The sequence below is a fragment of the Carassius carassius genome, chromosome 1 (genome assembly GCF_963082965.1).
Source record: "Carassius carassius chromosome 1, fCarCar2.1, whole genome shotgun sequence".
Taxonomy (NCBI): Eukaryota; Metazoa; Chordata; class Actinopteri; order Cypriniformes; family Cyprinidae; genus Carassius; species Carassius carassius.
This window is the reverse complement of record NC_081755.1, coordinates 31506339-31531801: the sequence shown is the minus strand read 5'-3', so window position 1 is coordinate 31531801 and position 25463 is coordinate 31506339. Positions and strand designations below refer to the sequence as shown.

Here is a 25463-nt window from a genome sequence, read left to right as displayed (position 1 = left end):
TTATAGAAATCAAACTCTAAACGTAGATGTTTGACACTTTAAGGGTTAGTTCACCCAAAAATGAGGCTGCGTTTTACTCACTCCAGAGGCATCCTAGGTGTATATGAATTTTTGTCTTTCAGACGGATCCAGTCAGAGTTATATAAATAATTGTCTTTGATCTTTCAAGTTCTATTGTTGCAGTCAGTGGGTTTTGCATTGCTTCAATCCAAAAGAAGTTAAATAAAAAACATCCATCCATAAAAAAAGTCTCTCACATGGCTCCGGGGGGTGAACAAAGGCCCCCTGTAGTGAATTGATGCATTTAAAAAAAAAAAATCCTCATTAAAAATGTAATAATCACTTTAAAGGGATAGTTCACCCAAAAATGAAAATGTGATGTTTATCTGCTTACCCCCAGATCATCCAAGGTTCTTCAGTAGATCGTGCACAGGAGGACCAGATTAGGAGAACAGTTTGCACATTGTGTGAATCAGAGGTAAGAAACTATATAAATACTGTTCAGTTTCTTGCACAGACCGATCGTTTCATGTCTTTACACATCAATATATCGTCCCGAGTCAAAGGGTTCAATTTGGTTTTGTTTGTGTATTTTTTTTTCTGTTTTATTGTATGTTTATGCCATGATTCCCACCCATTTACATTATAAGAGTGACAGACTGCAACGGTTTCAGTTAAAAATCTCAGTTTGTGTTCTACTGAAGAAACAAAGTCACCTCTCGGATGCCCTGGGGGTAAGCAGATAAACATCACATTTTAATTTTTGGGAGAACTATCCCTTTAATCTATAGCTTGTGCCAACAGTTAGTACAAAGAAGCATCTCCGGGAGGATGACGTATGAGGTCAGTGTTGCACATGCACCTGTGAGTCTCGTTAAAACCAACGTTTGTTTACAGGATCAACGGAAGCAAAGTTTCCTTACTTTAGCAAAGGAAATCCTCTTGGCTTGTATCGAAATCCTCTCACATTCTTCTTTACAAATCCACAATTTGTACTTTTAATTGGTGACTGTTGTTTTGTTTTGAGCAGTGCATGAGCAGAGCCGACCTCATATGGCATCAGTTTACACCAGTGAGCGCAAGCTAGATTAAAGTGATTACGTTTTAAATATAGATATTTTTCTTACAAAAACTAATCGATTCGCTACAGGAGGCCTTTGTTCACTTCCCGGAGCCGTGTGAGACACTTTTTAAATTATTTTTTTTTTACAGTTGTGCGCTTTTTTATTTAAATTCTTTTGGACTGAAACACTGTAACACCCAATGACTGCAATGATAAAGCTCGGAATAACCTGGACAATTTTTATATAACTCCAACTGGATTCGTCTGAAAGTCATATACAGGTGCTGGTCATATAATTAGAATATCATTAAAAAGTTGATTTATTTCACTAATACCATTCAAAAAGTTAAACTTGTACATTATATTCATTCATTACACACAGACTGATATATTTCAGTTTGATGATTATAACGGACAACAAAGGAAAATCCCAAATTCAGTATCTCAGAAAATTAGAATATTGTGAAAAGGTTCAATATTGAAGACACCTGGTGCCACACTCTAATCAGCTAATTAACTCAAGACAACTGCAAAGGCCTTTAAATGGTCTCTCGGTATAGTTCTGTAGGCTACACAATCATGGGGAAGACTGCTGACTTGACAGTTGTCCAAAAGACAACCATTGACACCTTGCACAAGGAGGGCAAGACACAAAAGGGCATTGCAAAAGAGGTTGGCTGTTCACAGAGCTCTGCGTCCAAGCACATTAATAGAGAGGCGAAGGGAAGGAAAAGATGTGGTAGAAAAAAAAGTGTACAAGCAATAGGGATAACTGCACCCTGGAGAGGATTGTGAAACAAAACCCATTCAAAAATGTGGGGGAGATTCACAAAGAGAGGACTGCTGCTGGAGTCAGTGCTTCAAAAACCACTACGCACAGACGTATTCAAGACTGTCGCATTCCTTGTGTCAAGCCACTATTGAACAACAGACAGCGTCAGAAGCGTCTCGCTTCAAAAAGGACTAGACTGCAGCTGAGTGGTCCAAAGTTATGTTCTCTGATGAAAGTAAATTTAGCATTTCCTTTGGATATCAGGGTCCCAGAGTCTGGAGGAAGAGAGGAGAGGCACACTGTCCATGTTGCTTGAGGTCCAGTGTAAAGTTTCCACAGTCAGTGATGGTTTGCGGTGCAAACTTGCCTGACCTTAACCCCATAGAAAATCTATGGTGTATTGTGAAGAGGAAGATGCGATATGCCAGACCCAAGAATGCAGAAGAGCTGAAGGCCACTATCAGAGCAACCTGGGCTCTCACACCTGAGCAGTGCCACAGACTGATCGACTCCATGCCACGCCGCATTGCTGCAGTAATTTAGGCAAAAGGAGCCCCATCTAAGAATTGAGTGCTGTACATGCTCATACTTTTCAAGTTCATACTTTTCAGTTGGTAATATTCTAATTTTCTGAGATACTGAATTTGTAATTTTCCTTAGTGGTCAGTTCTAATCATCAAAATTAAATAAATAAACATTTGAAATATATCAGTCTGTGTGTAATGAATGAATATAATATACAAGTTTCACTTTTTGAATGGAATTAGTGAAATAAATCAACTTTTTGATGATGTTCTAATTATATGACCAGCACCTGTACACTTAGGTTGTCTCAGGGGTGAGTAAAACAATTTTCATTTTTGGGTGAAATAGCCCTTTAAAACTGTTATTTGACTTGTTTTTAAAGCTTTATATTTTTTTTTAGCATGATTGTACTGTTGATTCAGATCTGTAAATAATGCAAACAGTATATTGATGCATGCATAATGCATGTGTTTAAGCTAAAATTAATGTAAAAGGCAAACTGTGTATCTTAGGTCATGTAACTTTACTTTTTAACCATTAAAAAGTGTAACCAATGTTTTAACCATGAACATTAGCACCTCAGTTCGCTATTTGTTTTAAACTGTGTTAAGGAAACAACAGCTTGTTTTCACAGGACCAGATGCTGATAAACTGCGGTCTGCCTGGTTTGTTCTGCATGGGCATCATGACTCATAAAACAACTACATTTTCACATAGTGGTTGGAAATTTTTATTTAGACTTGTGGTGTATGTGTTATTTTGTGTGGTGTAGTCAAATGGATGTTAAGATGCTAAACAATTTAAGGTTTTGACCTGCATACATTATAGTCATTGCTGGGAAGGTTACTTTGGAAATGTAATATCCCAGACAGCAACAGATCCGGCCCACATCTGGCCCTTGTGAAATCCACAAGGGCCAAATAAGTTACATATTACAAATTCCTCATATAAAATGCATACATATAAAACATATAAAATGTAAGAAGTACTTTATTAAAGTAATGTAACTACTTACATTTTATTTATTTTTTTATTATTAATTTTGTAAATAATAAATGTCAACTGTAGATAATTTTAAAACATTTAAAGCAGGGTGGTTTAACCTTACAATTAACCTTCAAAAATAAATAATGTACATAATCCCAAATAGGAAATAAAACAGTTATCAAATAATCATGTGTCCTAAACTCCTGAAACATTGGTGTCTCATATTTTAGAGCAGTTGATGCACTTTGGGAAAGGAATTAATTAAATCTGTGTACAGCATGTTTGTGAAATTAATTTATTTGGAAATGAAAATTGTATTCCAAATTTTTCTTAGTAACTGTAACAGATTACAGTGACACTTATTTTATAATTAAATTATGAAATTCTGTTATATGTAGCATAACTAGTTTCTCCCCAACACTGATTATAGTCTGTACTGCTACATGGTGCTAAAATAACTGTGCAAGGAAACAAAATACAGTAGATTAATTAACTTTTTACAAAACAACTTAAGGTTTAAGCATGTGAACAGCTTTATGTTATTGAATCTTTTATCCAATAAAAAAGATAAAGCCTATGCAAAATACTACTACTACTACTACTACTAATATTTACGCTCAAACAAAGATATTAAAAAAGAATAATACAGAAATATTTGCAATAAATAATCATCCATAACCTTGTATCATTGAATGTCATTATGCCACCTGCAATTCTCACACTTGTTATTATTAGCTTTAAGGTTTAGTGCTGGGAAGTCCAACTCAGTTCTGCGAGTCGGTTCTTTTGAACCGTTCGTTTCAAAGAACCGGTCAAAATCAGCGATTAGCCTATTTTACTACATCATCAATATGTGGTTTCTGGCATCCAGCGGAGGTATAATTTTAATTAAAGCCATGTGTAAATGTAAATTGCTGTTCATTACGCTTTTCGACTGTGTTTAATTGATGTTTTTAGCCTATTTTGCAATTCATCTGCTGCCATGATGCGCAACTTAAACTAAAATTCAAGAATCTAAATATAATTTGCATTTACAATAACTATATGCTACTAAAATTAATTTGAAAGTCTTGGCTGAAGTTTAATAAAAGCCTACGGTAAACTGTCCTAGGCCTACAAGTCGTAGCTAAACGTCCAGTAGGCCTACGTCGTAACACCTGTTTATTTGTTTTATTCAATTAAGGTAGTTTTTCTCAGGCTCATTGCGAATCAGACTAGAGCCAATTCTCGGTAAGATTCGGTCGGACTGATTCAGTTCGATTCGTAAGCGAATCATTTGGTTCGATTTATAAACGAATCGTTCAAACTCGGTTTTGGCCAACAAATTCATAGGAAAGGTCCGACTCGTTCAGTATCGGTCATGGCTATTTTTGAGCTATCATTATAAAAAATACTATCAATATAAAATGCTATGACTGTCAAATAGACTTTAATGTAATCTTGATATTACGCTACATTCTAAAATATACAATATATATATATATATTGCAGTAGAAAAAATATCTAAAAGGCACAAATTGAATGGATCCTGTCCTCGCGCCACCCCCGGCTCGTGCCAGTTGGTCCAGACTGGATTAAAGCGCTGCAGCATCAGCGGATGATCAGGAGAGAAGGCCGGGCCGCTGCGCCCCTCCACCAGCCGCATGCTCCCGCACACCGGCTTCTGTCCGCCCGTGAGAAGTGCGCCGGGGAATGTAGGGGATATTAACCTTTCTTTGGAATAGCCGCTTATCAGAAACCGAGCTCCTCGGCAAAGCGCTCGTTTAAAACTCTGCTGGCTGAAATCACTGCAAGCTAGCAGCAACATCACTTGGCAGCAGAGGGGAGACGTGCTCCTGTGAGCTGAGCTCGGTGCATTCCTCCGTTCGCTGGATGACAAATGCCAAGCCACCGGATGGAGATATTTTAGACGGAGCATGGGGGATCGCGGGAATCCGTGTACCACTGTTTGGGAAAACCGGTTGTGATGTTTAACCGCTGCTAAAACGTTGACTGTGCAGCTCGTGTGTTTTTGCAGTCAGCAAAATCAAGGTGACGGCAGCTAGCCCGTTAGCTCGCGAGCTATTCGGTTAGTGTGAGACAGGGAACCGAAAACGCACCGAGTGCGTTTGACAACAAAATATCGCTATTATCGTTATTGATAAGCGTGTGCACTTTTTCTTTGCACGGTGCACTTCCTTATTGGATAAGAGTGCACGTCGCTGACGAGGAGCAGATGTAAGGATATGCGTGATATTCTGGGGGGAAAACTTGCCATATCTATGAGAATTAGATAATAGAGCATATCAAACTCGTGTGCTTTATTATTATTATTATTATTATTTTTACATCAGCTGAATATTTTAATGTTAACCCCCTAAACCCAGTGGGATGTCATATCGATTCTGGCACATGTACTGTATATTAGTGACTAATTGTGCCAAGCAATATTGTCGTATCGTCACTATATTATTAAGCGCATACTTGTTTGTTTAGAGACAAACACACCTGCTTCGTTCAGGTCCAGTAAATGAGTCTTTTGTATCAGTTTCTTGCAACACACGAGTCTCACAGTCAGAGAAAAATCAGAGTGGATGCCAAAGCTCCGGACGGACAGATGATGGTGATGATTCACTCTGTGGGAATATGAGGAAGTTATTCTGAACCGAGCACACGGCTTCGCGTTCAAGAAACCCCTGCTGTTCCCGATGGTGGAATCAGCCTGTGGCTGTTTGATGAGCAGCGAACGAAAGCCGCCTCTCCTCGGGTCGCCTCTGAAGTCGAGCTGACAGAAGCTGGTGGGTTTTGTTTGAAAGGCTGGAGCAGGGTGTGACAGCTCTTGGTTTAAATGTTACATGCAGCACTGTGTGTATCAGCGAAGCTCACTATGAACGCAGCCTGGAATTTCTACGTTAATCCGTGTGGATGACGCCGCCGCCGCCAACGTTCCAAAACAGAACGTCGCCGAGGCAAAAGTTGCTTTTTAAAATAGTTTGTTTCGGCTAAAGAGCAGCAGGTCTGTTAGCCATGTAGCTGGCTGCAAATGATCGGACTGCACTTCTTCAACTAATGTCTAGGGTGTCGGCTCTTTTTTTAGTCTGTGTCGGGCGTGTAAAGTGTAATGTATAGCGTAGTTATTTTAACGTCGTCGTGACTGTTTCTGGTTGCTATGGCATTTTTAAACGGCCCCAGACTGCTGGACTGGGCAAACTCTCCTCCACATTTACAGTTCAACAGATATGTCCTGACTGGATATAGACCCATCTCCTCCGTCCAGGAGTGTATCAAGAGTCTCTTCTATCTGCACAATGAGCTGGGGAACATCTACACCCACGGTGAGTGAGAACGGCCTCTACTGCTTCAAAAGAGGAAGCGGACAGTGCCCTCTCTCTTTATGTGCTTACTACATTCTTTACTTTTGGTCATTGTTTTGATTTTATTTTTAACTAATGAATTGGTATTAATAAATTGCATGACTCCACCCATGTCAGTATGACTTTTGCCCATCCTGGCTGCTTAGGTCACATGTTACCAGTATTTGCATTCATATTACCCATTCATAGCTATAGTCTAAAGCCCTTTTAAATGATCTGTTGCTACACCACCAGACACAGGATATGCTCTATATTTCCTTCTTAAGCACTGTGCGTTGTGAACTCCACATTTGCTGGCCTTTTCAGAAACCACAAGTTAATGGAATAGTTCACACAAAACTATTTATTTACAGTCATGTTGGTCTAAACACACACAACTTTCTTCTGGGGAAAACAAAGGAACATTTTTGAAGTTGTCCTTATCAGTCTTTTTCATGCAGTGACATCTTCCCCCATTCACTGTCAAGCCTCAAAAGGCATCAAAAGTGTGTCAAAGTTTGTGATAAGTGAACTCAAATGAAGCATTCTCTCATGAACTTGAAGTATAGTGTATGAGTCTTTTGGATTACTATTGTGATTGAAGTGATTTTGTGTCCTTTTTGAATGTTGACATTTTCAGTCACCAATAAATGGAAAATACAGACCAATAGATTGTTCAAAACATCTCCTTTGGTTTTCAGCAAAAGAAAGAAAGTCATACATGGAGCGACATGAGGATGATTAAACTGGCAGAATTATCTTTTATTTTTCTGAAAACTATCAATTGAAACTATTATACAGCTACACCTTACAAATGCAGACATTCCACTCTTGCTGGGCACATCACGATGTACTGCAGTTTGCTATACATAATTAATTGTTTGTCAATAACAAAAGGAGTTATTCTCTTGTTAAGTAATTTGTGCTGTATTTTTATATCACAGCTGCAGTGAGCAGTATCTAGACAAAGCACTCCAATGCAACACTTGATGAGAGGAAATATAAACAATGTAAAATCAGACATAAAGCTCAACTCCAAAGGAATTTCTGCTTGGAGATGCTTCTAAATTGCAGGACTGTGGGGAACCATCAAGCTGGCTCATGTGGTTGCCTGCAGGTGTACTGTCATACACACCCTTTCCTGTCAAGAAACTGCCATTTGGACTGAAAAACTTTGTTAGTACTATATTATATTGTTTTGATAGCAAATGACACATTCACGCTGATGTCCATTGCCGAAAATCCATGAGAAGTACACTGCATCTGAGCACTGCGCGCTCAGAGTGTGTTCTCAAGCCAACGCTGTGGTTCAGATTATATTTGAGAGTGTTCTGGCCTATACTGTAGTCCAGTAAACAGAAATGAGAGGTTTGAAATGAGTGACACAGCTTAATTTGACCCAGAGGATGACTTTGCTGCTGTAGGGAGCTGCTCCTGCACCTTTTCTAAGCTGAAATAAAGATGCATTTATTCTGTGTCTGCACTGTTTGAATTGGTAAAAACATCTTTTGGAGTCTGTAACACAAAGTGACAATAAAGAAAAATCAATGAAAATTTGTTGCATATATCGTCACTTTTTTTTTTCATGGAGCAATTTCAATTCTTGCATTTGAATGCAACCGAGGTGCATGCTCCTTCAGTATTTGCTTTGTGTTCAAGTATTTGTGTTTTACTTTGCATGATATTTATGCACAAAATCCCATGTTTGCACGCCATGTCTTCAGAGCAGCGTTTGATGTTCTCCATAGGTTTCTACCTGTAACATCCGCTGTTTAAAGATTATTGTCTATTCCTGATACTTTAACTATGACTAATAGTCATTACTAGTATGTTTCTTGCTGATGTGTTTGTTTTTTTTTTCCGGTCTGTGGGCTACCTTAACCCACATGCTGTTTGTATGGTCACTAATGGTCTATGATCTGATTGCAGACTTTTGCAAAAATGATTGACACTTGCACGTACACCACAAAATTGAAGGCAAAGTTCAATGGAAAAAAAAAAGAAGCAAAATGTATTCCCATGCTGTTCGAAACCACTTTTATGGGTCACAAAAGAAGTTATTTTAAACAATGTCTCCTTGTGTCCACACAAATATCAGCAGGACCCAACATCTATCAAAACATCTTCTTTTGTGTTCAAAAAAAAAATCATACAGGTTTAGAAAGACATAACGGTAAGAAATGGTGACATAATCACCATCATCTTCACCTCATGCTTTAATGAAATTTGTAATTATGATGCAAGTTAAAATTATGACAAAACATCATATTTAGGATATTAAAAATGTCAGAATCATCAGACTTTTACATCATAATTTTCACTATGTATCACTATGTATGTCATAATTATGAATTTTTTTGTCATAACTAATTTATCAAAGCATTATTTTGTCTTATTTGGTGGAAATTATTTACATTTTAAATATTATTATTACATATATTTTTTTAAATATGATATTTACACTACATACAAAGTAGGTGCAGCTCAAATGCATTAAGTTTTCTAGGGCAGAGTGCATGTACTCTATCATTAGAGTCTTTATCAGAGTGAGTGTAAAGCCAACAGAGATAACTCACTCAAAATAGATGTGCTAGAAGCCACTGGTGCTTTTACCTGACTAGGAAAAATCATTTGACACTAGGGGAATGACAGGGGCTTAGAGAGAAAAAGATTCACAAACAACAAGAAGATTGTCCAACTAGAAGATTGTCCAACAAGATTGTCTTTTAATGTACTTTGAGCCACTAATAGAAAGCCACTGACTGTTATTTAGTGCTAAAGACTTTTAAAGACCTTTGTGTTGATGTGTAGTTTGCATTTTGGCAGCTGCTGCTAAAATTAGCACAGCAAAGCCAGTGAGACCCTCATTGTGCTGGGCCGTTCCCTGGGCCTGCATAAATCCATGTGTTGTTTAGGCTGCAGCAATTAACTCAAGGGACACGATGAAACACAGCAGGACTTGCCAGAGCATAATGTCAAATAACTACCTTCTCGTTCTCTTCACAGGCCTTGCGTGTTTCAACAGCACTTCAAATACTTCTGTGTACAATGACTCTCCTGAGCCTCTCTGTCTCGTTGTTTCTTTGTCTCCACTCAGGAATCCCTCTGCTCTGTTTCCTGGTGCTGCTCCCGCTCAACATCCCCTGGTCACAGATCAGCGTGACGTGGCTCGGCGTGGTGCATTTCTTGGCCTGCCTTTCACCACAGCTGGGCTCAGTGGTCTACCACCTCTTCATGAACCATGAGGGCGGCGAGCCCGTCTACAAAACCCTGCTCACGCTAGATATGTGCGGAATCTGCATGATCAACACGCTAGGTTAGCATCTCAATCTGCTGTCAGATCAACCCGAGCGCATCATCGCATTATCTCTCAGTATTCTTTTCAATTCTGTTCTCTGTTTTTCCCTGCTGATTCAAGTTTTTTTTTTCCTACATTTGATATTTTTGTATAGGTTGTTCATACCCGATGAAGGTGATCTGAAATGTGCATTTCTCCTACATTTGTAGTCATCGTTCAGTCCGTTGCAACATTTTACCAAAGGAGAAGTGTTATACAAGAAACAGTGTTGCAACAAAGGAAATAAAGAAGCAAAGAGAAAACAAAAGAGATATAGACACTGAAGTGCCTTACAACAAGACGGTGTTCTCTGTTGTCACACGTACAGCAGCAGTGACAGAACTGTTTCACAGCTCTTCCGTTGTCTCTTGCTCGATTAGCTTGATAAAGATCTCATTTGGAATGCTTTTTCCTGGTTTGCATAATTATCCACCATTTAGTTGGAAAACAAAGGAACGTTCTGTAAAAAGTCAAAAAATGACATTTTGACTAATTTAATTAGATTTTTTTGTAAAAATGAATTAGGCCTGATGAGACAGAAATGGTTTTGAGGATAATGTTAATTACATTAGGAAAACTGACTTATTTAGGTAATGTTCTAATATTTCACTTTCTCTTCTTCAAAAGATTGCATTTTTGTAAATATGTTAAGAATTTTAATTGATAGTATATAAAACTTATACAGTAAAACGTATTTGGTTAACCCTTAGTGACCATATATAACCATATAAATAAATAAAAATATAAGTTTAACAGCGCATTGCATATAATTTAGTTTTAAAAGTTTTTTTTTTGAAGTACAGAATGTAATTTAATTTATGGTGAAGAAAATGTCATACAATATCATATAATTAAATATATATAATTACATATAATTTAAATGTCATATTATAATTTGTAATGTATGGTGAAGAAAATGCATGTATGTTGGCACTGCAGCAAAATTGTTATTACATTTTCTTTTTTTTGTAAGTCAGCTTACTGTTTATTATGAAAAATGTGAACAACATTCCCATAAGTTTTTGCATGACAGATCACCTCTAAATATATTGTAGTTTATATTTTATTTACATAGTTTCTTAACATTTTGTTATCAATTCTTTATATTAGGTTGTTTTTTAGTTTAGTGTGTGTATGACACAAAGTGTGCACCATCTATGATTTATGCGGCCTTAGTGAGTGGAATCCACTGTTGTAATTACATCACTGTTGTGATGTCGTGATGCATTTGTTGCTGCCATAAAGCAATCCAACCTTTTTGTGGAATTTCGTGAATGATGTGAGCTGTTCAGTTACTTGTCCTCCTAGTAACACTGTGTTTCGGTTCACAGGAGCCCTGCCCATCGTGTACAGCACTCTTCTCTGCTACCCCTTCACCCGCACAGTGGCTCTGCTGATGTACATCCTGCTCTCCAGTTACTCCATCTACTGTGCCATCACAGCATGCAGCAGTGTGCGCCGTCTGCGTTCCTTCGCCTGGCAGGCGCTTTTCCGCTTCTCGTTTTTCCTTCTGCGCTGGGTAGGTGTGGGCGGAGGAAGTCCCACGTCACTGGGTCACTTTCTCACTATGGATGCACTAGCGGTGTTGGGTGGTGTCATTAATATCACGCGAATCCCCGAGCGGTTCTGCCCAGGCCTCTTTGACTACTGGTGCAACAGCCATCAGATCATGCATGTGCTGGTGGTGGTGTCCATACTGTACCTACACTGGGGGGTGCTGGACGACTTACTGTGGATCAACACGTATCACTGTCCGTCAGACTGACAGTAGCCCCTGGTAGTCTGGAATCATGGGTAATGGGGCGTGAGGACCTCTTTTAGTAATGAGATGTTTGGGAACACGACGTTATTGGGCAAAGAATGGTTTGGGGTGGGGGGGGGGGGCTGTGTGCTTTGTATATAAATGTGTGCACGAAAGTCCATAAGAAGTGTTTTACATGTTTTTTAGGAGACACCAGTGCCAGCTTTGACACACATGCTTGTTGTGCCGTCAGAAGCCAGAATGTACATATCTGCGTTCGCATTAACATTGTCCGTGCATGGCACTGTTTAGACCTGCTAGCTCAAACAAAGGCAATTTATTTATTTATTTATTTGGTTTGAGACCTACACATTTTCTAGGCACACACACACACACACACACACACACACACACACACACACACGCACATATGGGGTCTGACATTATTTAATGTCATGTGTTCACCAGCGTTTAAAGCATTTAATAAATGACCTCTAAATTTAGCTGAACAGTGAGAGACATGATCGAGCCCTCATATGATTGGCTCTCGAAATGTAAGATTTAACGTATCGTGTAAAACTAAAATTCATTGCACAAAATAGCATGGCTTTTATGAAAAACGAATTATAGTTTGTCTCTATTCTCAATTTTGCTGGTGACAAACAGATCACCGGTGCAGAAATGATGTACGCACCAACCCAACTTTCTACTTAGTACTCTATTGCAGACTATGCAGCATATCAGATGTTACATCAGTGCTTACACCACACAAACACACACGTACTGTATGCCCAGTCTCACAGCAACATTTACTGGAAATACTTGAGTTGATTTTACTTGTTTTATCACACTTATTTTCCACTCTTTTTTTGTCGTCTCCCTGTTAAGGTCCACATTTTCTGTATTCTCAACCTGATACCTTTAAGTGAAGGGTGAAGGGGTCATTCCTTGGTTTTGTAGCCTTGCCATTTATACGTTTACTGGCTGGTTAAAGTTGCTGAATGCCCATTTGATTTTTTTAGTGCCCTCTGTGACTTTGATCATGTTTGTTAACATCTAAAGGGCATTTATTCAATGTGATTTTTGCAGGAGCATGACTTCAATAATACCCTGGGAAACATTTTCCGTTACCTGCAGAAGATATTTTCTCTGCTGTGCTGCTGAACAGTCAATTCAGCTTTGTACACTTACGGTTTTAATATCCTAATCTGTAGATTGGATTTTGTACCACTCTAAATTAGATTTAATTTCTTTCTGACCTTTAACCTCAATTATCTATGTAACCTTGGATTCAAGACAAGGCAAATTATTTTCTTAATGGTGTGCTGTTTGCACAAAGGCTTTAATTCTCTGCTGGCCATCCTTGTCCACTGTGCACCGAATGTTCCCGCTCATCAGATGTGGCAGATGAATATTAGACTCCAGAATGGAGCAATATTACACATGCCACTACACTATGAATTCCCCAATGAACACTAAGGGAATATTGGTTCTGCTCACTTGTGGCAAATTAATGCTATATATACAGATTATCTAAGTCCCTAGTAATGGGATGAACTTGATGGGATATAATTCATAATGACCCCTCTGATTTAAGAAAAGTTGCCAAAAGACTTCAGGTTTAACAGCGCTGTTTATAGTGACTGAAGCTGAACAATCAGTCTCCTTTATATCTGCTTTAGAATGTGATTGATGTAAACTAAAACAGTTCTTAATGCAGATTGCACTATGGAGATGTTCTCATTGTTCCAAAGTGGGCTGCATTATGCAGTTTTGCATAAGCTTAGCACGCTTATGCAGCACTGAGTGGAAAAAACCAAGGATGACTCTTTTAACCCTTCCAACCTCACTAGTTTTAAAGAACTGACAAACAAACAACACAATGTGATAGATTCACAGACACTATCACAATAGCTTTTAGAATAAACTTCAGTGAGGCCTGCCGTTCATTTCAATTACCTTCACTTTGTATTTAGTTATATTTATTATATTTAAGATCTTTTGACATTTGGCAATGTTTGAATATGTTTTATTAGAATGCTACTACTACTGTTATTTATTTATTTATTTATTTATTTATTTATTTATTATATATATTATTTTAACCAGTTGGGGATCACATATCTTTACACTACCACAGTACTCTAATATCCTCTAGCAGAGATCAGACCTATTAGTGTAGAATCAGTGCATGTTATGTAGAATGTTGCTCAGATGTATTTGACAAACACTTACACATACTCTATGCCAAATTAGATGTTTCAGGGCCTCAGGTGTCGAGCATGACGGTCCTGATCTTAGCAGACCAGGGTGGTTTTAAAAACTAACCACTAGTCCCTCAGATTTGGGGAAGGTTTACCCCAACCCCTTTAATGCTATTAAATGATAAACATTAGACTCTGAAATCAAGTGGTGCATGTAAGTACTAGTAAACCAATCCCCTTGAAACACAACATGTGATTTCTGATGCTTGTGCAATGCAACCACTGACGTATTTGCTTAATGTGCAGTAACAGAGCTAATGCATCAAATATATCTGTCTTTAGCTATGGAATGAAATCAAGAGAGCAGCCCAGAGGCAATACAACCATATCAAGTAATTAACTGCACTGTTTATTTTTTTACCAAAAGGGCTTTGGATCAAAGTGAAAACCAATTAAGAACTTAAAAGTCCATATAGGTAACATAAATACCTGTATGAAGACTGTATATGCATAAAATGCGAGCGGCATACATACTGACATTTTTATATATTCATATTAATATATAAAGCAACAATGTTAGAAGAAAATATATTGAATGTTAACGTATTTCATCTCAGAGTGACACTCAATACGGATTGTCTGATTTAATTTCAAAGGCAGCAGTGATTTGATCATTCTGTAACTGTAAAAAGTGAGTGACAAGAATTATGAAGTCACAATGAAAAGCCTGGTTGGAGAGTTAAAAAAGCTGTTTAATTATTTAGTAGGGTTAATGTCACAATAATATGTCTGTACTACTATGATGTCCTAATGTCATTAACACAGTCTTGTGTTTTTAAGCTGTTTAGAAGGGATTGTAATATAGTTTGGTTGGTAAAAATCTTTTTTACATTATGAAAAGTACAGAGTGGCATACAGATGTTTTGGTTTGGGGTCCTGATATGTTATTACCTCTGAAATCCACTGGATAACTATGCATAAGCGAAATATGTACATACATATATATATGTATATATATATATATATATATATATATATTTATATGTATATATATATATACACACACACACAGACAAACATGTTTGACCATGTGAATTCCAAAAACAAGATGTTTTACCAGTACTGAAAAGAAACAGATCTGTGTGTTCACACCAACATGTTTTGCTCAGACCATGCCATCCTGGGGTTTCCTCTTCTCAGGGTGCCCTGTCAGTGCTCACTTGTACTGAGTGACCTCAACAGCTGATTTCGGGCCAGTTTTCTTTTCATCCTGTCATGTCTTCTTTGCTTGTTCTGGTTAAAATCGAAGACTGAAGAAAAAAAAAATTGCTGACAGCTGTATGTTTTCAAGGGCAAAGGTCGCGATGGCTTGTCAGTCATCAGGCATTTGGACTGTGCATCCTTCTTGATGCATATTGCCTTTGTGGGGCCGAATGTGTCCGTAAATGCTGATCAAGAATGTGTTTATTCATGTAGTTAGTTAGGTGATGTGAGAATGTGCAGAGCATGTTACATTGAGCCCTCAAGGAAATGGATTGCATCATAACCCATGTTCTAGAGGAGGAACAAGGACGATGTTCTCATGGATGATGGTCTCCTGTCTGTATATTCTAATGTCCTGTGTTAAAAAAAAAATATGACATGATGTATGAAACTATAATAACTTTTTTTTTTCTTAGTATGCAGGTGCTGGATAGCCTGTTAATGATCATTGAAAAACTACTCATCATTAGTTACATTTTGCATTATTATGATAATGGATATAATGTTATTATTACTATTATTCTGAGATGGGTTACCACTATCAGTGATCATCTTAATTTAAGTACAAAGGTTGAGAATACTAATGCACATAGGAAGACAGGAGGTCTCTGAAAGATCTGTCGGTTTTTATTTTTTGTTTCCGCTGCTGCTTGTGAGTTTCTTTTGAATTTGGATGTAGTTTGGCACCATCTGGTGGCCACAGCGCTCTTTTGACTCTTCTGCGTCGATAGCAGCATAAATGATGTTCAGTTAAACCGTGCTGACCTTCTGGATGAAGTCTGTCACAGGTCTCGCACTGAGCCCTACTGGCCGGATATCTTAGTTTTTGTTGTTTTGTAAGGTGTCCTCAACTCACTGCAAAATTTACTTTGGTTTCACATAAGCATTTCTTGTTGTAAATTAATTATTATTATTATTATTTTTTTTTAAATCCACAAGCGTGTGTCTCTGTTAGTTTGTTTTATGGGCCTATATTTCTCTCTCAGTCTATTTGTGTGTCAACGGTTACATTTGTTCACACAAGACAGATCTTCCAAACCCCACGGTCTCCTGCAGCAATTGTGCAATAAATTGAGGTTTATATTTTTAAATGGTCTTGTTTGACTTCTTTTATTTATTTATTTAAATGATTTAAAATAGGACTGGAGATTAAATGCTTTTATATTTTGACCTCCACTTCTGTTTGCCTATTTATTCTCAGAGGTGCAGTGAGGTGCATGTGCGACTGTGGGTGTTTAATTTATTATAATTTTTTAAATTATATTCCTCTATTTATTACATTTGTCACTTTTGACAAATTAACCCTAACATGGATTTTTTTTTTCTTCTGGAGAATAATTATTCTAATTATTGTTCAAATATCAATAGAAATTGATGTGAAAATTAGTGTTGCCTTAATTGTGGCATTCATCTGAATGTGAAAAGGGAATTCTTGTTGAAAAAACACAGTAAATAGTTTATAATTTATTTATAGTAAATAAATAAAATCATTAAACCTAAGTACTGTCATTTTAAGGTGTAAAATGTAATTGTAATTTTAGGGTAATTGTCATTAAATTGTCATTTTACGGTATTAGGTTATAAAATGGTGTACTAGTTTCCACCAAAAACATGACAAAACAAATAAATCAACCTCTTTCAAACGGGCTAAGAAGATTTCACAATATTTAATTATTTAGGATGCAAAAACAGTGGCTAATGTTGTTACCAAAGTGTTTTAACAATATTTCTGGCGGGAAATATGCTTGTCGTGGTCAGGCAGTTACTTTAATGTAGCATTCACGGCTTTAGTATTTAGTGGCCTATTGTCACAAAAGAAAGCGTAGGAAATTTGATTGTGAAAACAGAAAAGTTCAACAGAGAGATAACATTCAGACAAATGTCTGCGAAACCGCAAACTCCATGCGCGCGAGCGAGCGCACGTCACGTTCACGGTGCTGCTATGACACGATGAAGTTGTGAGATCAAGTGAGGAGCAGCTTCACGCAACGTAAATCACTTTAAAAGGAAACATAAAGCGAGGACACCTCCCATTCGCATCTACATCTCAAAATCTCACTTCCTCCTTGATTTAGAGTGAGCTCTGGCCGCAACTGCTGGCATTCACCCTCTCCTCTCCATCTGTCCGCGTCCAGCGTCTCATCCTCTCGCCTCAGGAGCCAGAGTCCCTCCCCAGCCACAGGTCTCAGGTACAGTCCCCCTGTGTTTGTGTGTTGTGCTTCTGTGATTAGAAACACTTCATAACTTTGCATCTTTATCTGCGACCTAATGAGCTGACTAACTAGACAGCACACTGGGCGCGCCTAGGCGCTTCTAAAATGCTGTTTAGATAAACGGAGTTTGAAACACAGACCTAATCTGCGGCTCGTTCATAACAATTCAGTTTGTAGTCAATTTAGTACTGTATTTATGTTAATATTTGGTCATTGGTGAATGTGTCGAGCTGTGCATTTCTGAACTGTAGCAAGGCACGGGTAAATATTTGAGGAAGTTTAGTAAGAGAACTAAACAGTATTTCCAGATAAAGATGAAGCTGGTATGACGTGAGTCCTGCATATTATTGTATTAAAAAAGTGCAGACTATGTAAGAGTTTGCTCTTGTTAAATGAGCTTGGAGGAAATGCAGAGAAAGGATAAAGCAATGTAAACAGATATTTCATGCCAACATAATAGTAAATAATAATAATAATAAAACTTAAAGTTTAGCTCTGGCAAAAATGTAAATTCTGTCATTGAACTTCCTCACCTTCATGTCGTTCGAAACCTGCATGACTTACTTACTTCCGGAGAACACAAAAGATGTTAGTCTGAATGAATTGCTATCATATTCTTATTCATTAGATAAAAAAAATAGCTACATAAATGAAAATGACTGACTGAGGTTGACAGTCGCTCACATTCTGCCCCGATTGTGCTCCAAACCAGACAAAAGTCACAGGTTTAGAACAACCTGCAGTTAATTACTGTACTCCTTTCCCACCCACTTTAATTATAACAACTGTTGTGATGCATTAACTGGATTAACTGTTTTATTTCATGGTGAAAACATTTTGTAGGATCTCCGAAGCAAATAGAAATAACTGCCTGTTTGGAAGGATGTGGTGTAACTGTTCTGAAGCTCTCCTGCGCTCCCACATTCGCTGTGGTCTTAGTCCAGTTATGACAGCTTCCCTTTCTCAGTCTATTTAATGCTCTTATGCATCTTTAATTTTTCAGGTTGTGCTGTGAGCATACATGGTATGATGCAGTGTGACATTTGTTAACTAATTATGAATATGCACAAGAGTGCATTTGATATAGGTATGATAAGGGATAAAAAAGGGCAACTAATAGTTAAATAGATGAGAAGGCAGCATGAAGCAAAATGCTTTATTACTAAAACCTGCAGAGAAAGTGGCATCAGACTTGAAGAAGTAGCCCGAGCATTTCCTTCTCTGTCACTTCATGCTAGTTTCCTTTTTCCTTCCTCTTTCTTTGAGCTCATTGCCTAACTCAGTTTTAAAGATAGAAAGTTGAAAAAGATGTTGAACAGATGCATTCTCTTTTTTTCACCTCTTTGGTCTCTTATCTGTAACTATTCGTTTACAAGAATTCATGCAAATTTAAGAGAATTTAGGTGCTAATTAAAGAACACAACTTGAGTGCAAGCATACAATGAGTTAAGATCACTCTCGATCGCTGGAATGGAGTCAGCCAATTTCACCACAAATCACAAATAGCTAAACCTCAACAACAACAACAAAAAAACTTCAATTCAATGAATCATGTAGCCTATAAGATACACAAAACGTAATGATGAGGAAACGACATTATTGTTTCTCATGTGTATGCTTTGTTTCCCCTCATGTCTGTCCTCAGGTCATCATGTCTAGGAAGGTGGTCAGGACCAGTAAGTTTCGCCATGTCTTCGGCCAGCCGGTGAAGGCCGACCAGTGCTATGATGACATCAGGATCTCCCAGATGACCTGGGACAGCAACTTCTGCTCGGTCAACCCCAAGTTTGTGGCCATGATTGTGGATGCCAGCGGTGGAGGAGCTTTCATTGTCCTGCCCCTGAGCAAGGTGCATCCAGATAGCATGTCAGACTCATTATTAATTGAATGTCTTTAATACATTTCAAATGAAGTTGGATAGGTAGGTTTCGGTCTTGATAGTTTCAGGCCGTTACCTGTTTTAAATGATCTTCAGTGGCCTTTGTGTTTTGAACTCTAGACATGCCATGCAGTGTTTGTCTAAATAAGGAAGTGCAAGGTTAAGTTTCATACGTACGTGTCACCAGGCCTAGCATCTCTTCTCTTTATGCTCTCTTGCATCTTGTTTTTGCCTTATTTGGAGTGCGCTGCTGTCAACTCTGCACAGGATGTGGTGACAGCTTGCAGACTGAGTGAGTGACAAGAACTGTGAGAAAAGGACAGCTGCCACTTAGACTTGATGTGCCTGCCTTTTTCGTCTGATCAGCTTGGTTTCAAATTTGAATATGTAGTTTTTTACTTCACAAAACTTTGAGTAAAAATGCTATGTTTTCAAAATGCCTTTCAAAAATTAGCAGATGATGTTTGCTTCTCTTACAGAGAGAGAGAGATGATGGAAACATTTTCTTTCCTTCCTCTTTTTTTTTTTTTGGTTGTACAGTTATTTCATATGCCTTTTATTTGTATCTTCTCTTTCCATCATCTCTGGTCCTCTGTTTCTATATGTTGCTCTGTCTGCACTCCTGGGTCTTATACTTCGAGAATGAATGGGAGTTCTGTCATATTCAATCTGCTGTGCATCTTACACTCTGTGCTTTGCTCAATGCCAGCCATTGTTTCCCAGTGAACACGAAAGTTTGAGTCAAGCCATTTTATTTGGTTTGGGTGGCTTGAGGAAGGTTTGTTTTGAAACTGATAACATGATCATCTGGTTTTGCACAAATTTGTGGAGTTTACACGTCAGTAAAGGGGTGCAGGATACTATAGAAATACTGACATGAATTTTTTTTTAAGTACACTTTTAGCTCAAGTTGTCGTGCTGATAATATAATTTGTATTTGTATTCCTGTATTAAATTAGATCTCAAACATTTGGACCCCATTGAAACCAGAAGTAAGACTCTTTTGTAAAAGATACATTTGGTGTAAATATCTGTTTGAACTTAAGAACTTAATTCAGTCACCAGTCACTTGAACTGACAATGGTTAAATTATCTTAAGATTAGTTTTATTTGAATATTAATCATATAATCCTATATGATTTATTCTTATTTTATTTATTAAATTTGTATTTGCAGTTTTCAGTATTTTAATTTTAATTCAAGTTTTAGTCAGAAAAACACATTTTAATATTTGTATTTAGTTTTAATTTATTAGTTACATTTAAAAAAAAAAAAAAAAAAAATATATATATATATATATATATATATATATATATATTTCACTGTTAGTAATTTTGGTTATTTTCAGTTAGTTGCGAAGGCAATATTTCAGTTTTTTATTGAGCTGTATTTTAGATTAACAGTGGTTTTTAATGGTTTTAGTTTAAGTTAAGAACAGCAATGCTTTAGTCCAGTCATATATCACTGTAGTATTTCTTAACTTTTTGCAGCCCCTAATTTATTGCAAAAATAATTTATAGATTGCACACAATACTCACTTTTAACAATATGACTTTGGCAGAGTGAAAGTGCTCTCCGTGAGCATGATGGGAACTCCTGCACAGTGCTGTCCTCTCTAAACGGGTTAGTAGTTAATAGGCATAATTGAAGGCATAGCTATAAAATTGAGATCAGGTGACACAGCCCTCCCCCCCCCCATCTGTCTGAGATCTCTCCTGCTCTTTCTGCTCTGTTTGTCAGAGCAATAGTGGTTTTGAGTTGATATTCTATATTTAGTCATTTGAAGGTCTTGTTAATGGGTTTATTTGTGTATGTTTGTTTTCCACTTCATACCAGTGTTTTCCTTAAAAGCTCATTCCTCCCTTTGATTTGTGTTTTAGACGGGTCGCATTGACTTGTCCCTGCCCACTGTCTGTGGTCACACTGGACCCGTATTGGACATCGAATTCTGCCCACATAATGACAACATCATTGCCAGTGGCTCTGAAGACTGTAGTGTCATGGTGAGTGCCTTTGGCCTAATGGTTTGATCAAATTACATTTCTGCACCAAAACAGTTGAACTGTAGTCATACAAAAGTGAAAATGCTTGGATAATTCGCAGTTCTGTGCCAAGTGCCATCCAAATTTTCGTAAACAAAAGAATTAGAAAATATATATTTTGTGTACAAAACAAGTCAAACCAGGCTTGCTAATGTGCTGCTGATATGGAAATGATTGAGATTGAAATTATTAACGAAATTTACTTATCCACAACAGTTCATATATCCTATAACGAATAGAATAGCCTTAAATAACGCTCATGTGGACACTCTCATATCTACGGATACTTTTCACACATGAGAAACATGTTTAATGTTTTAACTGTGTGAATTAATATTTTAACTTTTTTTTTATGAATTTGCATTAAAATGTTTAGTTATAATATATATTATTAAATATATTATTATATAAACATAATAAACTATACATATTATAAAATTGCAATATAATATTTAATTGTAAGTGGTGTAGTTCTCTATGACTTTTGAAATGAAAACAACGGAAATAAATAACACACTCAAAAATAGACTTATTGTTTAATGTTTACTTGCATGGCATGCTATGTGACATCAGAGAAGCGTAAGCATGCAAAAAAAAAACAATTATCGAAATTTAATTAATTTATTCTCAGGGGTACTTCAAGTGAATATTTTATTTTTAAGGGGGTTGGGTTAACAAAAAAGTTTGGGGACCCCTGTGAGCCCCTTGGACAGCAAAAATGACCCCATAGCACCACCTAGCATACAACAAGCCGTAATAATGGTATATTACCATTTGAACACAGCTGCCGTACTGGTGTGAAACATATAATACTGCCTCAAGTCTAGCTCCTACAACTTCTTATAACATAAGGTCAATGTTGAGAGAGTTAAAGAGATAATTAAGTTAGTTAAAGAGTTAGTTAAAGAGTCAATGTTAAAGAGCATTGCGTTAGCAAGTGCAAGGTTGGGGGTTTGAATCCCAGGGAACACATGATAGGAGAAAATTGTTAGCCTGAATGCAATGTAAGTCGCTTTGGATGAAAGCGTCTGCTAAATGCATAAATTAAATTTTTAATTTGATTAAATTTTAATGTTGTTATGTAATAGATCTGGGAGATTCCAGATGGAGGTCTCATATCACCACTGAACGACCCAGTTGTGAAGCTGGAAGGTCACTCTAAACGTGTGGGCATCCTCAGCTGGCACCCCACTGCCCACAATGTGCTAATGAGTGCAGGTAAACCAACATTAGACACACACTCAATAACCAAAAATGCAGGCTAGGACTACATCTATATATGTATGCACTCAGTTGTGAATATAGAGGGACTTAAAATGTAATGATGGCGCCCTCTGCTGATTCTTCACACAAACATCTTAGGTTTATCATAAATTTGAGATGATTTTGTTTTCCTTTCTCCCCCTCTGTCTTCACATATACTTTATTTACCTTGTGCCTCTCTTTTTCTCGTTTTCTTCTTGAAGGCTGTGATAACGTGATCATCCTGTGGAACGTGGCTCGTGGAGAGGCAGTGGTGCGCATTGACTCAGTGCACACTGATATGATCTACAGCGCCTGCTGGAACAGAAACGGCTCGCAGATCCTCACTTCCTGCAAGGACAAGACATTACGAGTGTTAGACCCCCGCAAGGGCTCCGTCATCTGTGTATGTGTATGCCTTTATTGGAATAAAATGTCAAAATAGTGTGAAAAATGAAAAAAAAAATGCATGGGGTATAAATAATTAATATGGTTACGTTGTTTACTGTTAGCTACATTGATTTTGTTGTCACATCCAGAAAGTTTTCATTTTGTGGAAAGCATTTTGGTGTTTTTTTTTTTTTTTTTGAATGATCATGTGAGTATTCAGAAAACTCTAGATTGTGCACATAATACTGAATAATTTAAAGCTATTGTAAATAATCCTTTAAGTTGATATTAATTTAATGTTTTCTTAAAATGAAGATGCAATTAATTTAATGTTTTCTTAAAATGAAGATGCAATAACAATATTTCCCAGACAAAAAAATAAATAAAAATGCAGTGATTCCTTGTGACCAAATTGAACCTGCTGCGAAATCTGTGAAAATTCGCTAAAAACAGTAAACGGGGCTACATTTTTGTATCAATTTTAACATTTTATGTTCAGTGAAAGAAAGCATTTCATTAAAATTGTGAACATTTCTCATACGTTCCTTTCTGCCAGCTCGTTTACTGTCATGTGATTTGTCGCTGCTCATATGACTTCTTTCTGTGTACATGTTTGTTCAGGAGAAGGACAAGCCTCATGAAGGCTCAAGGCCAGTCAGAGCTGTGTTTGTGTCTGATGGGAAGATCCTGACCACCGGTTTCAGCCGCATGAGTGAACGACAGGTGGCGCTGTGGGATCCTGTGAGTACATCTTGTGCTTCAGAAGCTCTCTCTCTCTTTTTTTTTTTTTTACAGTAGTCAACATTTGAAGTGGATCAGAAAAGTTCGCATTTTGGTTTTAGGACAACTTAGAAAGTGACTCACAAAAGTGTGTTTGTGGTTGCAGAAAAACTTTGGTGAGCCCTTGACCCTGCAGGAGCTGGACACCAGCAGTGGGGTGCTCTTACCTTTCTTCGACCCCGACACTGGTATAGTCTACCTTTGTGGCAAGGTAAGGGAAGAAGAAAGACAAGTTTAGATTTTATAGTCATGAAGTGTTGTCTGTTCATGAAGTTGTGAAGATGTTTTAAGCAGTGTATATGTTTTGATAGGGTGACAGCAGCATCAGATACTTTGAGGTGACGGACGAGGCCCCATACGTTCACTATCTCTCCATGTACAGCAGTAAAGAGAGTCAGAAGGGCATGGGCTACATGCCCAAGAGAGGCCTGGAAGTCAACAAGTGTGAGATTGCAAGGTAAACACATCCAGCCTTTCAGCCAGGCCTATAGTGTACTTGCTTTCTCCCACAAACATACAAAAAGGTCAGTGTTTTAAATCCTGCATTATTTCATATTTATTTTAGGTTCTATAAACTCCACGAGAGAAAGTGTGAACCTGTTGTTATGACTGTGCCTCGTAAGGTAAGTTCCTCAAAATCAACGATCTGCTTAAATGTCATGGTCAAAGGTTTGTGGTCAGTTAGAGCTTCTTGTTTGAAAGAAACTGACAGGTTTATAAAACATTAAATTGGTCAAAAGTGACAGTAAAGAAATTTATAATGTTAAAAAAGATAAAATTGGAAAATAATTATTTTCAAACTGGAACAATATTAAACAATATTACTGTTTTACTGTACTCACTTCTTTCAAAAACATTAAAAAATAAAAACTACCGCCCCCAGATTTTTGGTTAGTTTATTAATGCCACATTGTTTATTAATTGCTGCTTATTTATTCCACTGTCTCAATCCAGCATTTTTTTTTCTTTGCTTTAGTCGGACTTGTTTCAAGAAGACCTTTACCCCGACACGATTGGTCCAGAGCCATCAGTGGAGGCAGATGATTGGTTTGCTGGTAAAGATGGGGAACCCATCCTGATCTCCCTGAAAGACGGTTTTGTGGCTACCACCAAAAACAAAGAGTTCAAAGTCATCAAGAGCTTGATGGCCACCACATCGTCTTCCTCGAGCAACCGACAGTCTGACAGCGCGGTAAGAGAACACGGGAATCCTCTGCCTGTTTGCTGTGTTTTAATAAACCTTTCTGTCACAAATAAACTCATTCTGCCTTTCTTTCTGTTTCATGAACAGGACGTGCAGGCCTTGCAGAATGAGGTGAAGGAGCTGAGAGAGATGGTGGAGCAGTTGACCAAGCGAGTGAGCAAACTGGAGAGCAAGTAGCTGAAGACAGACCCCGTAGAATGAAAAGAAAAATGCAAATGGACATGTACAAGATGTGCAAATAATGAAGTCGTAAAAGGTGTACATTGGGAAGAACATTTTGTAGAATTACATGAAAGTTTTTCATCGGATACCATTTTACAGTCCATTTCAGACCAAATGTAACTCTTCAGGGATTTCCTTATTTAAAAAAAAAAAAAAAAAAAGATTTTTTAAATTGACCAGATTTGTTTGAAGCCCATTTTAATATATGTTTTGTAGGATTTGAAATAAATGCCAGTGTTATTTTAACAAAGATTCACTTATGTGTCA

General features: G+C 37.5%; 2 protein-coding genes across 2 annotated transcripts; both read left to right on the top strand.

The window, feature by feature from the left end:
* The first annotated feature begins 4815 nt into the window (after positions 1–4815).
* Positions 4816–13504, top strand: paqr4a (progestin and adipoQ receptor family member IVa). The gene is made up of 3 exons (XM_059556059.1): positions 4816–6661; positions 9777–9995; positions 11348–13504. Exons 1-3 carry the CDS (start codon positions 6496–6498, stop codon positions 11779–11781), a joined length of 819 nt encoding a protein of 272 aa, XP_059412042.1. The 5' UTR covers positions 4816–6495; the 3' UTR covers positions 11782–13504.
* A 3749-nt stretch (positions 13505–17253) lies between these two features.
* LOC132145203 (coronin-1A-like) lies at positions 17254–25446 on the top strand. The gene is made up of 11 exons (XM_059556034.1): positions 17254–17413; positions 19083–19286; positions 21197–21319; positions 22447–22576; positions 22825–23006; positions 23612–23731; positions 23877–23981; positions 24082–24227; positions 24336–24393; positions 24747–24962; positions 25062–25446. Exons 2-11 carry the CDS (start codon positions 19089–19091, stop codon positions 25149–25151), a joined length of 1368 nt encoding a protein of 455 aa, XP_059412017.1. The 5' UTR covers positions 17254–17413; positions 19083–19088; the 3' UTR covers positions 25152–25446.
* The last annotated feature ends 17 nt before the right edge of the window (positions 25447–25463 follow it).